At 40.4% G+C, this 17,213-nt stretch overlaps 1 protein-coding gene across 1 annotated transcript in view; it reads left to right on the forward strand.

Annotated features, from left to right (window-relative positions):
- Positions 1 to 264: 264 nt before the first annotated feature.
- LOC125249539 (interferon-induced GTP-binding protein Mx-like) overlaps positions 265 to 17,213 on the forward strand; it is a 31,585-nt gene continuing 14,636 nt past the window's right edge. Inside the window, exons 1-6 of the mRNA XM_048161848.1 lie at positions 265 to 372; positions 2,001 to 2,148; positions 4,431 to 4,565; positions 6,131 to 6,285; positions 6,723 to 6,861; positions 6,980 to 7,178. Coding sequence (XP_048017805.1) covers positions 265 to 372; positions 2,001 to 2,148; positions 4,431 to 4,565; positions 6,131 to 6,285; positions 6,723 to 6,861; positions 6,980 to 7,178 — 884 coding nt within the window. The remainder of the gene's footprint in view (positions 373 to 2,000; positions 2,149 to 4,430; positions 4,566 to 6,130; positions 6,286 to 6,722; positions 6,862 to 6,979; positions 7,179 to 17,213) is intronic.

Genomic DNA, 17,213 nt, shown 5'->3' on the forward strand with positions numbered 1-17,213 from the left:
TTTTTCAGCTTCCCAAAGAACCCAGCATTAAAGGAACAGTGGATTTGTTTTTCTGGGGAAGCAACGGAGTTGTACACGTATGTTTGTTTGTTCCCTGAATTTCGGTGATGAATGCTTTGTAAACAAGTCCCAGTTTGATGCTGGATTTGCAGATTGCGGGTGGTGAGTAAAACTGCATCAAAAGTCTGTTTTGTTGGCAATGAGTGCGCAAGTGCATAAAACGTCAGCAACACAAATGTTTTTGTTCCCTTTTTATTTATAATGATGTCGCAGCTTGCAGATGATCTCTATGCAAAAGCTGCGCATGCTCGTGAATCTTTAGCTCTGCCCACAGCATGCCTCCAGGAGCTTGGCTTTTTTCGGAAAGACTTGGTACAGCATATCTACCTTATGAGTGTTTAAAAAGACGATACAGGCAACAGAAATGAAAATAAAGTGTATTTACAATATTCACAAGGAACTTAAAACACAATAAAACTAGAAAAACTTAGGCCATTTAAAAGTAAGGAGTCCATTTGCACCATACCATAAAACCATCCTTAAGAGTCCTAGTAACATGCTGAAAGTCCCAATGTGAAAGTGTCCACCGGTGTATATACAAAATCCACAGAAAGTGATGTGATTGGCTGGAAAGGCAAGTCCATAAAAATAACTCCACAGTCCAGCTAGTGTGTTTGCAATGAGGAGCTGATTGTTTTCCATGCTGCCTCCTTTACACTCATTTACTTCCTGGTTCCTGTCATGTGATCAGTCACATGACAGGCAGACCCATACACATTTAAAGACATACACACATTAAATAGTTAAGAGGAATAAAATGGACTATAAAAAACATGTAAACCAATTAAAACTCTATTATACATAAAATCACTGTAATAAATAGAGCAGTAAAACATGTATTTTATGTGACAGTGTCACAATATGAAGAATGCAATACTACTCTACAGGTACTCAAGATTAACATGATATTGATAGAATCTGTGTGTGTTACCTACCCTTTAATGTATTAATTTAAAAATTCAAAATAAGCAAGGAACACACTGTGCAAGAATATCTGAAGGATAGGCACCATATCCTGAAAATTATGAAAGGAAGCAAAACAAAACTGAAAATGATTTTTACTGGTTTATTGACAAGCATAGTAACTGCCTTGATAAACTTGATAAGGACAAAGTCAACAATTTATCTATGAATTAGTTCTGATTGAACCTGTCTCCAGATATATGATAATTCAATCAATTCATATGAGTTATCTCATATTTAGTTACTTACAAACAAGGAAATTTAGTTCTATTGGTGTACAGTCTGTTAATGAATAATGAACATAGTGTGAAACACAGTCTACAGTATATATGCCTTTCAGATGTTGAACTGTTTTTCACATAACGCAAGCATAAGGTAAGGTGACAACAGTCTTTTCATTACTGCACCGAACATGATTAGACTAAACATGATAGGCTTATTGCAGGTACCATATTCCTCGTAATTATTTAATTTAACAAAGTAAATAGAGAGTAATCTCTGTTTAGAATTCTTAATTTGTTTTCAGGCAAACGATGGATGGCCTGGACAAAATTATAGACTCTGATTCCCAAGACGAAGGGAGGTATTCAGCTTCATTTTTTTGCATAGATTTTACTGATATTGTTTACAAATTAAGTATGAAAATATTGTGTGTATATCAGATATATAAAATGCCAACTTTTAAATTACTCTTAGCGAGATGAAAATTTCATTTATATCACATCATTTTGACCACAAAATAGTATATTTGAAAAGAAAAGAAAAGAAAAAGAAAAAGAAAAAAATGAGAATTCTCATGTGATGCTTGTATGTCCAGCGTTGGACTCTTAGTAAATAAAAATAAATCTAAATAATCTAATTAATGATCAAAACATAATGTCTCTGTTTTAATGTTTTTTTTTTTTTTATTATAAAGCTCATTTGCAGAATCACAAACTCATGGAGCATTCCAAAGTCATTTCATTGAGTCTGTTCAGCCTTTGATTGAGTTGATTGACTCTCTGAGGTTCATCGGCATTGATAAGGATATAGATCTACCATCCATTGCAGTGGTGGGAGATCAGAGTTCTGGAAAGAGTTCTGTTTTGGAGGCTCTCTCTGGGGTGGCTTTACCTCGAGGAAGTGGTAAGATTCTGAAATTATTTCAGCACATTGTAACTAAATGAGAATTATCAGAATTATTTATTGCAGTGGTGCAAAATGTTATTGCCACGTCCCCATCTATTATTATTTTTGCCAAAAGCTGACACTCAGTAATGTTGAAAAATGAAACCCATTTATATGATTAACATTTGTTTATTTATCAGATGATTTTGGCCATCCTTTCCAATGGGTCTGGGAAGGCTGACATCTCTGTCACAAAAACTGCCTAGAGATGGAGGCTGTATTTCTGTCTCTCAAATACTTATTCCCAGATCTAAGGGGGTACTGTATCAGTAGACAACATGTCAGTAGTTTCTTACATAAATGACCAGGGAGGTCTTTGATTGTGTTATGTTATTCTGGGCTCACAGCAGACTGCTCTCCCTGAGAGAGATTTATATTCCAGGGCATTTGAACATTGGACGTGATACTCTGTTGATGCAGAGGCTGAGAGTGCACCAGGTGATAGTTTTGATTTGGCAGAAATTCGGCGGAGCGTAAGTGGATTTCGCCTTTGAGGAGTCAACCCACTGTCCCCTTTGGTTTTCTCTCAGACCTTCAGCTACACTAGGACTGGATGCCATGGTACAAATGTGGTCAAGGCTGCATTTGTACGCCTTTCCACTGATCCCTCAGTTCCCGGGGGTTCTAGCCAGAGTCCGGCAGGAGGGAGTCTGTCTATTGCTAGTTACTACTTTTTGACTGGCCAAGTGTGGTTCTCTGATAAAAATCTCTCCTGGAAGGCTTTCCTTGAGAGATTCCATCCAGGAGGGACCTTCTGTGGGCACAATACTTCACTCCAGGCCCGAGTTATTGAAGTTGTGGGTCTGGCAACTGAAGGGGACCAGCTTGTATATTCTGGTCTCTCAACCGATTTTGAATGCTAGAGCTTCCTCCATGAGGGAACTTTATGCACTGAAATGGTCTCTCATTGTATCCTGGTGTTTACAAAAATGTGCTGATCCAGTTCACTGTCTGATTGGTTCTGTTCTGGAATTTCTGCAGGAGTGCCTTTCAGCAGGCTTATCCCCAGCTACTCTTAAGGTTTATGTGAAAGATATTTCTGCCTGTCATGTTCAGAGTAGCGTTTCCCAAAAGCATCATAAGCCTAAGTTGATTGTAGATCCATTGGTGGCAATGGTTCTACGATCAACTTAGGCTTACTATGCTTTTGGGAAACGCTACCCAGGTCAGTGGTGCTTCAGTAGTGAGACATCCCCTTGTGGTGTCAGATGGCTGAAGCCTATCTGCAGACCACGAGTTCCTTCCTGGGATCTTTCTATAATGCTGGAAGGTATGGGGCTCCTTTTGAATGGCTTAAAATGGCTCTTTTACTAGCTCTAACTTCACTTAAAAGAGTAGGAGACTTGCAGCCTTTATCAGCTGTCCTTTTTGTCTGGAGTAGACTTAAGCCCAAAGCATAGTTCAAATTTATGCGTAACGTTGGTCGTACGCGTGACGTGAATTTCGTCATCAGAAGAGTATGTGTGAACTGTAAGCACACCTTCAGATTTTTGTAACCGTGCCTACTTGTATGTACAGGTCGCACATGCACATTTAATTTTTTATTTTTTTGTGCAGTAATTAGTTTATCCACAAGGTGGCAACCGTGCCCTGGGGACGTCAATACACAAGGTAGTCAAAAAAAAAAAAAAAGTTATTGTGCATTTGACTGTGCGCGTACATAAAAAAGTATACCCAAGGCTTTAGACTGGTCCTGGACTTGTTAAAGTTTTATCTGGTCATCCTTAAGGCCTTCTCAAGTTCATGGCATAAATCTGAACAATTATTGGTCTGTTTTGAAGGCAAAGACATGGGTTCTGCCATTTCTAAACAGTATTTATCTTACTGGATTGTGGATGCAATCTCTTTGGCCTATGAGGCACACAGTTTGGTGGTCTAGGTATCAGAGTGCTGCATCATCTTGCCAAACTTCTTTCATGCCTGAAGTGTCTTCCTTCAGAACCTGACCAGCTTTTCCGGTGTCTATTTATGGCCTTCCAACACAACATACACGATACCCCAATCCCCATAGATCCAGTATAATGATAATTTCAAGCACGTCCCATTCTTTCTTTTCATTTATCCATGTTTGTTGCTGCTCTGTCGTGTTTAAGCAGTTCTGTGCTGCACAAATATATTTACATGCAGAGAAACTATATAGAAAAACCTATATCAATTGACATCGTCATATTACCCAGCCCCACTTATGCATATTTGTACAGAGAAAAACTTTGCGCTTTTATTTATTTATTTTTTTTAAGGTATTGTCACTCGTTGTCCTCTTGAGTTGAAATTGAGGAAGACCACAACTGGACCGTGGTCAGCGACCATTTCTTACAGTGGTCACAAAGAGACCTTTTATGACCCATTAAAAGTGGATAACCTTGTTAGAAAAGGTGAGTATGGACAAAAACCCTTAACGTGGAAATGAAGCAGTCAGTCAAGTTAACATTAATTAGTAAATGGATTTCTAAGATTATTATATTTCCAATTCTGGTCTTTGATTTTTCTACTTAGTTGTTGTAATCGTTACTAGCAATTGATAAACTCATAATATCTGTAACCGAGCAGATGACCAACAGAAGGCTCCAGTGCTATTTGCAAGGCATTTCTGGGCTGATAAAAATTATATATATATAAAAATAAAAAAAACAACTCAGGACTCCAGCAGTGAAGGAAAAGTTGGTTAAAAATCAATCAATTAAAAAAAGTAAAAAGATGGGAAAAAATGAAAAATGATTGATGGCAATGAAGATGATGGGATTAGGGATAATTTTGGAGATTATCCAAAGTATGGAGTCCTGATTGGTAAACGTGGGGTCATGGTAAAAAATATTTAATATTTGATGTATGTTGTAGAATGACATTTTGCCAACATATTTTATATCCAACTATAACTATGGAAATCTCGAGGCAGTGGGCATTTGTGTCTGAATGTGTATCAGGAAGTGAAGCAGTACTGTTCTCCATTTCAACTGCAGTTGCACGTTTCCTTTGCATTAGCATTGTAAAATTAATTTTTACACCCAGGAGCAATGCAATATCGGCCTCCCTTTTTTCTTCTGATGCCATGTGGCTGTTCAGTTTCCATCTTTCACTGTCTGTCCTCCACTGTCTGTCTTTAACTGTCTCTCTACCATTGTATCTGTTAAACTCAGAAAAGACAACCAACCTCGTGACATCACAGGTTGTATTATTGCAAGATGGTAGCGCTCTTGCTACAAAAACTATAACAAACACCTGTTTTTCTTTTAAATGGTTACGTTTATTATGTTTGTTATATGATTTTTGTTTACAGTGGAAATCCATTTACTAATGTTAACGTGATGGACAGCTTCATTTCCACTTTAAAGATAACCCATCCTAAATTCATGAGAAACCGAACTATTGTATAATGAGGTGTTTTTATATAAATTTGTACAATGTGATATAATATTCTGCTTGTGTCCAACAGGGCTGTGAAAAATTAAGAATTCCAGATTTTCTGGTTCCCTTTTGTATTGATGAACATGAATTAAATTAGCCACTCAACAGTAACTATGTTGAAGAGGTATAAATTCAAAGAAATGTAACAATGGTCAAAGGTTTCAAATGTATTTATATTATTTATTTATTTATTAATGTTTCTGAAAGAAGTCCCCAAGAACTTACCAAGACTGCATTTGTTTGATCAAAAATACAGTAAAAACAATAAAAATTGTGAAATATTATTACAAATTAAAATAACTATTTTAAATTGACACTGCTGTAAATTCTGTTTTAATATCACAGAAATAAATTAAATTTTAAAATATATTAGTTTAAATTGTAATAATATTTAAAATGCATTAAAACTATTAATTATTTAAATGGTATTCTCTATTCATTTGTGAATGGCACATATCCCTACAGTACAGAGGTGGAATTGATAAGGTTTAGGCTTTTGTGTGTCTGTTGAAAACCTTGCATGTGTATTCAACAGCTCAAAATGAGCTTGCTGGAAATACAGTTGGAATCTGTGATGAACTCATTACTTTGGAAATTTCATCTCCCGATGTGTGTGACCTCACTCTGATTGATCTACCTGGTATAACCCGTGTACCTGTACATGATCAACCTGAGGATATTGGTGATCAGGTGAGCAAATATCTTGTTTACACAAAAATCTAAATGGCTGTTTGAAAGCATGTTAATACTTAAACATTTTTGTTACCAGGCATTTAAGCTGGAATGTGCACATGCAAACATATACGTTGCATTCAGTTTGAAGTCAGTGAATCCAATCAACACTTGTTTTCATGCCCTGTGTAGTCTATTTGTAGCTGACAGATGGAATTTAAAGTCAACATGAGCTAAAAGAGATATAAAAAAAATCATAATACATATTCATAATTCATCATAAACATTAATATACAATTCATCTATGCATGTCATTCCAAATTGTTGGATTTATATATATATATATATATATATATATATATATATATATATTTTTTTTTTTTTTTTTTTTTTTTTAATATAATGGGGTTCTATGGTGTTTCATGGATTCTCACATTTTATCTTTTATTTTTTAGATCAAAAACTTGATACTGAAATATATTGCCAAAAGTGAAACCATCATTTTAGCTGTTGTTCCCTGCAATGTTGACATAGCAACAACAGAAGCACTAAGAATGGCACGAGATGTAGACCCCGAGGGATACAGAACTCTTGGTTTGCCAACTTTTTTTTTCTATAATATATCTTTTTAGGCCTACCTGTAGCATCATGATTCATACTTATCCTAACTTTTATCTCTCTTTTTTTTTTTTTTTTTGAATGCATGGGTTAGCAATTCTCACAAAACCAGACCTTATTGACAGAGGAGCTGAGATTGATGTTTTGAACATTGTCCAGGGCAAAGTCATTCCTCTCAGCAAGGGCTACATTATTGTGCGATGCCGTGGTCAGAGTGACATCAATAACAAAATCTCTCTTGGTGAAGCCATGGAGATGGAAAAGAAGTTTTTTAGGAACCACCGTTATTTCAGGTAATTATTGAATCCATAATATAACTGTAAATCTGCGATTGCTGCAACCTATAGTGTGCACAGTTAGTTTTCATTTTATCTGGGCTAACCCATGTACATGGAAACTGAGGACAAAACTGGCTGGGCCCCAGTTAGCCCAGGTCAAACCCATTTGGCCCCACATTGGTGTGCTGGCTGGGTTGTCGGTTGCGTCTTATAAGGTGGTGTTAAAAGTAAAAATAATGTCCAAAGTCTTTGCTACTGATTCACTCATAAAGACTGTCTTTGCCGCCAACTAATGGTGCAATAATGTAACTTTCACTAAAGTCGAAATCACAGTCACTAATGTGTCATCAAATACGGCATTTTATTTATATAAAATATTGTTTATTGAAAAATAATTTAAATAAAAAGTATTAGCCTTTATAAAAGTATTAGAAGTTTGTAAAATAGGAAATAAACACAAGCAAACAGTTCAGTCAAAAGTACAAAAGAAGAAATTATAAAATTTTCCCTTAGCCAAATCAATTTGCTTTGGAACAAGTAGTAGATTAATAAGACCAAAGAATGCCTGTTTGATATACCCAAAATGAATTATACCCAGTGGTGGATAGCCATTCCATGAAAACTTAAAGTTAAACAGTCAAAGTCACTGTTAAGAATATTACTTGAGTAAAAGTTTTAAAGTATGTGATATTTTTTGTACTTAAGTATGAAAAGTATTTTTTTGATATTAAATGTACTTCAGTATTGGAAGTAAAAGTACAAGTAAATGTACATTTTGTTTTCTTTGAATTAAAAAAAAATGGCAAAATGTTTATTGTAAGTTTTAAATATATAAAAATACTATTAATTATACCTTGATCATGTCAATTCATAGTGCATTAACTAATTTAAGAGACAATATGCTTTTATTAACCTTATTTAATGTTACAAATCGACTCTTATTGTAAAGTGTAGCTATTTCATATAAATCCAAACTATCATGCTTAAAATTGCCAATTTTACCCACAAAGGCACAGCATAGTATACTTTCACACATTATTTGCCTCTATTTTAGAACACTTGATGATTATGTAATCGAAATATGTGTTAAAGTGCCTTTTAAAAAAGAACTGAAATCGAATGCATTTGTGATTTATGTTTCTGTCGGCTCCATGATGAGGATACAGTTTAAATATCAAATTCGCTGGATAACGAATGCATAAAATCGAACGAATGGATATGATCACGAAATTAAACAGTTGGGTCAGATTTGCGTGTTTTTTGTCACATTGTTTTAATGGCTTGAGGTTTAGCATCCTCTCAGCCTTGACGGCAAACATAGGCTACTGCTGTTATACACTAATGCAGCATCTAGTCAACAAACTAATTACTTTACTTGATTCATGTAGGCTACTGTATAACATACCGCTTTGTTGTCTGTGTTTTAAATCCTTTTTTGAAGTGTCCCCCGCACTGTGCTCTCGTACCATATAATGACAGCGCACTCCTCTCAGCCACTCCAGCAATGGACGCAACCCGGAAAATGAAATCAACCGCGGTTGTGCGAGCACTTGTTTGCACAAGCTTGCTTGCAGTCTGTGTTCTTCCGACTTTATTTTGTAGTAAGTAACGAAGATGCTTTGGGGAAATGTATCGGAGTAAAAGTATACATTTTATTTAGGAAATGTAGTGGAGTAAAAGTTGACAGAAATATAAAAACTCAAGTACAGATTCTCCCAAAAAATACTTAAGTACTGTAATGAAGTATTATTACTTTGTTACACTACGCCACTGATTATACCTCATGTTTAAACACTAATCTACATAAGAGTCAGCGCATTCTGAATGTGTGGATGGCCGGTGGATGCCATTAGTGAACAGTTCCTCTGTCAGAACAAGCAATCATGTCTATGTTTGGATAATATAGTCTGAGAGATGTAGTTTGCATACTCTATGTTCATGAAGCGGTTGTTTTGAGCCACCATTCAGTCTGTATTTCACAGCGCGATGATAAACAGTTTGGGTTGATATGTACGAAAGAGGTGGTGCTTTGTTTTAATATTTATTTTAATTAATTTATCTTTTTTTTTTTTTAATTCAACATATTAATAATAATATTTATGAATTATATTCATACAGTGCACAGCATAAATGAGTACACCCCGTCTGAAACTTCTGAAAGTCAGCAATTACTCAATTACTTAGAAGACGTGTTAGGGTTCTTTAGAGATATAATGTTCCAGCAAGTCTGCTTAATCAATTACCAAAGAAGCATGTCAAAATTATTCAGGAAAATAAGATTCTCTTATCAAGGTAATAAAATGTTGTGTAGCAAAAATGAGTACACCCTCCTAAAAGTCACTAAATAAAACAAAATAAAAATGTTCTGGTGTAAGTTTAAGGCAATGTTTGATCAACAGGTAAGTATGTTGAACCGAAACATTTAAAGAGAAGTAATTTCTTGAAAATTAAATGTGTTATACAGCCCACTGAATCATTCTCAGACTTAATGCTGACAACAATGGGACCACTTGGGAGAGAATTGTCAGGAGACTCATTTCTTAGCACAAAAGAGGACAGTGGTACAAGAGGATTACCAAATCATTGTTTTAAGTGTGAAAATATAGCAAAAGTAACACAGCAATTCAAAAACAATGGACTTGTGACAAGCCCCCTGAAATAATCAGGCCTTCATTTTAAGCTTTCATTTAGTGATGAGGGATTTTTTTTTTTTTTTTTCTTTTTTTGCTAGACAAAGAGCATGAGAAATATCAAGCGAGTGTCTCAGAGCCAGCAACAGCTATGAAAAGAGTCACTGTTCATCTCACAGAGTAAGATGCAGCCTGCAGAAATGACTTGCATGGTTGTTGTTCTCACTGGAACTACCTACTGTAGCCAAAGCACAATAAAGTCAGTTAGCCATTTCCAAAGCCCATATTTACAAAATATAGATTCTGGGAATCAATACTCTGGTCTCATGAGACCAAATCAATCATTTTGAATCTAACAGCATCCAAAATGTTATGGTGTTGCTCATTTCTCAGTTTTTATGATGTATATGTTTAATACATTTTAGTTTTGCCATCTTTCCATGAATTGTATTAGTGATCATAAAGAAAATACATCTTTTGTATTTGTTCAGAGGGGGTGTACTCATTTATGCTGTGCACTGTATATTTAAATTAAAGCTGCCGTCCGTAACTTTTTTTGGTTAAAAATTATCCAAATTCAATTTTTAAACAAGTACATAACCAGCCAGTGTTCAAAACTATCTCCCTACCTTAACCCCATTCACAATGTTAAGCTCGTAATAATGTTTTCTAATTCGGGTGGTGCTGGTGGGTTTCCGCGGGAAATTGGAGCATGCCGCCGTTCATCTTTGCGTCATTTTTGATGTAATAAGAGCTAAGCGATCGTTAGATTTAATCACCATTGCTAGCGTGATTTATTGTAATGCTTTTATTTTCTCGGTTGGTCAGAACAAATGTGGCAGATTTGTTACTTACTTGTTCAGAAGACATTCTCTGGTCAAAATTCTTATTTTGGTCATACTTCCAAGACTACAATTGATTCCGAAGTACCTGTACAGTATCCACCAGTGTGATGAGTGACAGCCACACATTCTCCTCAAAACATTAGATTCATCCACGCTGAGGAGCCGTGCTGATGCACAACCCACATAAAGATGATAATTACCCAAATAACTGCAATTGCAGGTTTCGAACAGAGATGGTGACAAAGAGGTAAAACTTACAGACTACAGCTTTAATTTTAAGTTATCTTGTGACCCCTCTGGAAGATCACTGAGGCCCCCTAGTGGGCCACGGTCCACAGGTTGAAAACCATTGCTATAGACCATTTAAAAAAAGTTATATATATAGGCCTATAAAAATGAAAGCAGCATCTGTCTCTGAAGAGTGATTTGATGTTATTGAACTCTGAAACCAGAATAAATAGCTTTTTTGGTTTGAATGATCTGAAAATAGGTGTTCTTGTTACGGTACTGGTGTAGAGAGACGAGGCAGATACGGATTTCCACAATACATATACTTTTACTAGAATAAACCAAGGCAGGAACACCAAACATACACGTTAACACAACAGAGAACGGACAAGGAGTGCAGGGAGTGAGTGCAATATATAGGAGTGCTGACAATAGAGTCCAGGTGCAGGTGATCCGTGATGAAGAGGAACTGACAAGGGAAGTGAGTGCAGGTGAGGAGAACAGGAGGATCTTGGGATATGGAGTCCAGGGAAACAAGGGATCCGTAACAGTACCTCCCCCTCCCGGTAGGCGCGTCCTCGCGCCGTAGATGTAACAACCGGGAGGGGGGCGGGCGCCCTGGAGACCTCAAACCGGAGCAAGGGGAGGAGTAGACTGGAGTGGAGGTCTCCAGGGCAGGCTCAAACACCATGGCGGGTCAGGAGCCGTGGGCAGCCATGGCGGGTCAGGAACCGTGGGCAGCCATGGCAGGTCAGGTGCAGCGGGCAGCCATGGCGGGTCAGGTGCAGCGGGCAGACATGTAGCGGGCAGACATGGCGGGTCAGGTGCAGCGGGCAGACATGGCGGGTCAGGTGCAGCGGGCAGCCATGGCGGGTCAGGAGCCGAAGCCGAATTGTCGCCGAGCCCAGGCGGCGCTGAAGGACCGGCGGGAGATGGCGGAACCAGCGGCTCCGCCGACCGAAGCGCAACCGGGGCTCCAGAAGGCCGCAGTTGAACACAGACGACAGACAACAGAGTGAACACCAGGGGGAGTGAGGAAGCCAACTGGAAACGAGGGACGGAGGGACGGAGCGGAGACGGAGGAGTGCAGTCCAGAGGGGAGGGCAGGCTGACGAGGGACCAAGGTGTGAACGGGGGCAGGATGGAGACTTTGTGAGGCTGGAGGACTGATGGACAACGGTGGAGACGAGGGAGGTTGGAGCCAGGGTGAAGGTAATCGCCCAGAGGTCTGAGGTGGAGATCTGGGCGAAGGGGCTTGAGGTGGAGGTGCAGTGAGTACATTAGTGGGAGGAGGCGGGAGAGGGAGGCAGGGAGGGAAAATAGTCTTTGCAAAGTTCATAATTGGAGCAGAGGGCTCGGCGGCGGAGACTGGCGCTGCTTGCTCGGCGGCGGAGACTGGCGCTGCTTGCTCGGCGGCGGAGACTGGCGCTGCTTGCTCGGAGGCGGAGACTGGCGCTGCTTGCTCGGAGGCGGAGACTGGCGCTGCTTGCTCGGAGGCGGAGACTGGCGCTGCTTGCTCGGCGGCGGAGACTGGCGCTGCTTGCTCGGCGGCGGAGACTGGAGAACTTGGCTCTGCGGAGACTGGAGAACTTGGCTCTGCGGAGACTGGAGAACTTGGCTCTGCGGAGACTGGAGAACTTGGCTCTGCGGAGACTGGAGAACTTGGCTCTGCGGAGACTGGAGAACTTGGCTCTGCGGAGACTGGAGAACTTGGCTCTGCGGAGACTGGAGAACTTGGCTCTGCGGAGACTGGAGAACTTGGCTCTGCGGAGACTGGAGAACTTGGCTCTGCGGAGACTGGAGAACTTGGCTCTGCGGAGACTGGAGAACTTGGCTCGGCGGAGACTGGAGAACTTGGCTCGGCGGAGACTGGAGAACTTGGCTCGGCGGAGACTGGAGAACTTGGCTCGGCGGAGACTGGAGAACTTGGCTCTGTCCAAAAGTCTATAAGCCAGGCCACCTCACTTGGTGGCTCGCACAGGGTTGGAGCAGGCTCTGGAGATACTGGAGCGGGCTCTGGAGATACTGGAGCGGGCTCTGGAGATACTGGAGCGGGCTCTGGAGATACTGGAGCGGGCTCTGGAGACACTGGAGCGGGCTCTGGAGACACTGGAGCGGGCTCTGGAAACACTGGAACGGGCTCTGGAGATACTGGAGCGGGCTCTGGAGATACTGGAGCGGGCTCTGGAGATACTGGAGCGGGCTCTGGAGACACTGGAGCGGGCTCTGGAAACACTGGAGCGGGCTCTGGAGAGACTGGAGCGGGCTCTGGAGAGACTGGAGCGGGCTCTGGAGAGACTGGAGCGGGCTCTGGAGAGACTGGAGCGGGCTCTGGAGATACTGGAGCGGGCTCTGGAGAGACTGGAGCGGGCTCTGGAGAGACTGGAGCCGCTTTCTTCCTCCTCCTCCGCTTACTGGGCCCAGTAGAGGCATGTGGGTCCAGCATGGGGCAGGCAGGGAGTTCGCTGGAAAGGTATGCGGAGGAAGCCGGAGGTTGACTGACTGGCCCGGCCAACCGTGTCTCTGGATGGACTAGAGACAGACACCCATCCTGAACCCAATCCACGATAAATTTGGAATCATTTAACCATAAAATGGAATTTATGGTTTCGCTTAAGGAGAAACGATAATCGGGTTCACTAAAAACGGATGGTGTCATCATCTAGTCCATCCAGAAACAGGGAGATCAAAACTGCTACAGGCCAGTCAGACACATAAGCGAGCTCTACGAACTCCTCCACATACCTCTCCAGCGAACGACCTACCTGCAGGAGCCCGATAAGGCGTTCGCTGGCTGTCAGGGTGAGAGGCGTTGGAGGAGCTGAATCCAGGGAGCCGGTGAAAGTCTCCATTTTTTTTTCTTTTTTTTTTTTTTTTTTTTTCTGTGGAAAATCCGGTCGTTCTTTGGTCCGTTCTTCTGTTACGGTACTGGTGTAGAGAGACGAGGCAGATACGGATTTCCACAATACATATACTTTTACTAGAATAAACCAAGGCAGGAACACCAAACATACACGTTAACACAACAGAGAACGGACAAGGAGTGCAGGGAGTGAGTGCAATATATAGGAGTGCTGACAATAGAGTCCAGGTGCAGGTGATCCGTGATGAAGAGGAACTGACAAGGGAAGTGAGTGCAGGTGAGGAGAACAGGAGGATCTTGGGATATGGAGTCCAGGGAAACAAGGGATCCGTAACAGTTCTAGGCCACGTAAAACTGCGACTGGCTTGACTGAATGTTCAAGACTTATGTTAAATATTGTTGCTATATGACTAAATATTTCACTGTATACTAATCTTTTTATGGACACTAAAATTTTGCATACAGAACAAATGAGCTGTCTTGTGGCAGTTACATGCAGTCCAGTCAGACAAGCTGTCCCTCTTCCCCATGATTTTTGAATTCCTAATATTTCCTAATTTAGTAAAAGGCTCATTATTTGTGAAAATAGTAAGCAGTAAACTGGCAAATTCCAATTGTCTCATTACTCTCTGCATTCTAGAAATATTTAGGATACGAAAGATACTATATAATTTGTGATATAGATGAAATGATGTATGTAAAATGACTAGAGGGCAGATTTTTTTAGTGATACAACAAAACTTATGTGACAGTGTGTTTTTTAGGGATGACGTCATCACACACACCATTTTATCAGTGAAAGGCCAATTGGATGAAAACAGTCTGGAGAAAGCAAATTTGTATTTTTTATTTGTATTTTTGCCAGGGGTAGACAGGTAAACACTGTCGTTGAGAGGTTTCAGGAGGCAAAGAAATAGGCCTGCCACCTTTTCAAAAGTTTATCCCTCTCCTGACTGTAAGGAGTAAATCTAAGGAGTAGCCCCAGCCCAGTATGAGCTCACTGAATAGGCAATATCAGAAGTATTCTTCCGCGCCGAGGAGCCGTGCCGATGTCAACTAAAGTCTTCTCGGGAGGGCAGCCATGCCGGGAGCTGTGCCAATTTCAACTGAAGTCTTCTCAGGGGAGGCCAGATCTGAGGACCGTTATCCTCTTAAAGAAGGCTTTGGGAAAGAGGTCCTGGTGCCAGAAGGCTCAGGCTTTAAGTGTGCCCACTTCTTCTTGGTGCCCTCAGGAAATCATTCTGCTTTCCCCGCCACCTTTGGTGCCTTGGGGCACAGCTGTTTCCATCGAGCTCATTGATCAGTGTCCACCTGGGAATGTTGCAGCACTGGGAGGCTTGCCCCCTGCAAGGAGGGTATTGGAATAGTGTATTCGGCTGTTCCCTGCCAGTCATCCGTATGCCAGTCAGGGTATCGGACATACTATTCAAAATGCACCAGAGGTCAGCCTCAAGAGGCTGTTTCCTTTGGCAGAGAATCTGGCAGCATGTAAACTTCTGCTAAATGTTTCTTAAAGTCCCCCTGTTGTCAATTATTTTATCCCTTATAACTCATCTTTGACCACTAAAATTACATATTTAAAAAAAAAAATTCTTCATGCCTTAAAATAGCTTGAATGTAACTCTACACCCTTACCTCATTTAATAAACACAGATCGAATACGCAATGAATATGCAAATTAACCCCGCCTCCACTCGCTCGCACCAGCTCGGAGAGTTGCTATAGTGAAGAGCAATTTGTTGTTTGTGTTGTGAAAAAGCTTGCTTCGCTTTGTATATTCAGTTTAATTTCTGACGCTTAAATTGTGTTTTAAATTATGAATTGGTAAAACGCCTTTGCAAAACGCTCTGAATCCACCTGCATTAGTTTAGACTGCTCTTTCACTGAATCACCTGAAGCAATTTCTCAGTAAAACAGACAGTATCGAGAGAACAAGCAGCCGTTTTCCTCTGTGAACATGCGCTAAATGGATGTTTGACAATTTCGTTGCTTTTAGGAGTTTTCAGATTTAAAAAAAACATTCAGATGAAATCCTGCAGGCGTCCGTGCCTTCTCCATTCATGAAATAAATGAACATCCTTGAATGAGCGCGGATTTCCAGCGGATTTACTTGAAGTTATCAGGTAGACTAATATCTGTGGTTTGATCCATATTAGAGGCGGCCAAAATCAGAATTTATAATAGCTCTCTCAGAACTTGACGTGAGATGCCACACTGACTGACATATGCACATGAATCACGGTCACACGCACATGCTCAGAGCAATATTGTTTTAGCTATGTTTATAGTATTAAAATATTTCGAAAGACAAAATCATGAACTTTATTGGCTTTACTTCAAGTCAGCTGTCACTTTACTTTGGCGTGAGCCCCTATGCGCTCGCACACTTGGCACAGCCCTTGCGACGGTTCTGTCATTAATTAATGAATTAATATGATTAGCCTTTTGCTTGACTACGTTATCAAACAGCTAATAATGTGTTGCTAATGTTACACACACCATTCCTGTTCTTCATCTCAGACAGTGTCAGACAGCCTTCTAACAATCAGTATCTCTACAAATCCTTTGAACAACTCAGAACGTCAGAGAAAGGCATATAGTTCATCATAACAACATAATAGACTGCTATATTGATAAATCTACACAATTTTTCATATCAACAGAATATATACCGGGATAGCCTGGCTTCTCTCGAGACTTTCCTGCTTCAGAGCAGTCATAGGTAATGATATGCTAAAGCCTGCTGGCACGTTGTTGTGATTGGTTACAAGGTAGTCTGTGACGTCACAAACACCCACGATTTCAAACCACAGGTTTTAGACTCTTTGGTTTACTGCAGTTTCAAACTTAAAATACTCAGCAATGGTGCTGACTTATGAATTTGCACATGGTTTGTCTTAAAGAATATTAAAAACATTACATAGGCATATAAACAACATTTAAAACGTGATTTTCACCACAGGAGGTCTTTAATGGGTCCTGCAGAATTCAGTTTGGTTTTCGTCCACCTCGCTTCATCGGGGTACTGTCCATGGTGGTCAGTCCCAAGCAGGAAATGCAGTCTTTTTTGGCTAAAGAGGCCATAGAACGTGTTCTTCTTCCCAAGAGAAACTTTGGGTTTTACAGCTGGTACTTCATAGTTCCAAAGAAGATTGTGGGGTTGCAATCCCATTTTAGATCTGCATCATCTGATCCATACTCTGAGGACGTACAGGTTCAAGATGTTAACACTGAAGCTTATCCTAACTCAAATCAGTTCTGAGGACTGGTTTTTCCACAATAGATCTAAACGATGCTTACTTCCACATATCCACCCCTCCTCAGAATAGGAAGACCCTCAGGTTTGCTTTGGGGATGAAGCTTACCAGTATCGGGTTCTTCCATTCGGCTAAGCCTTGTCACCTCGTACCTTCACAAATGGATGCAACTCTGACTCTGATGTGACTCCAGGGCATTTGTGTACTCAATTATATCGATGACTGGC

This window comes from Megalobrama amblycephala, linkage group LG16 (genome assembly GCF_018812025.1).
Source record: "Megalobrama amblycephala isolate DHTTF-2021 linkage group LG16, ASM1881202v1, whole genome shotgun sequence".
Taxonomy (NCBI): Eukaryota; Metazoa; Chordata; class Actinopteri; order Cypriniformes; family Xenocyprididae; genus Megalobrama; species Megalobrama amblycephala.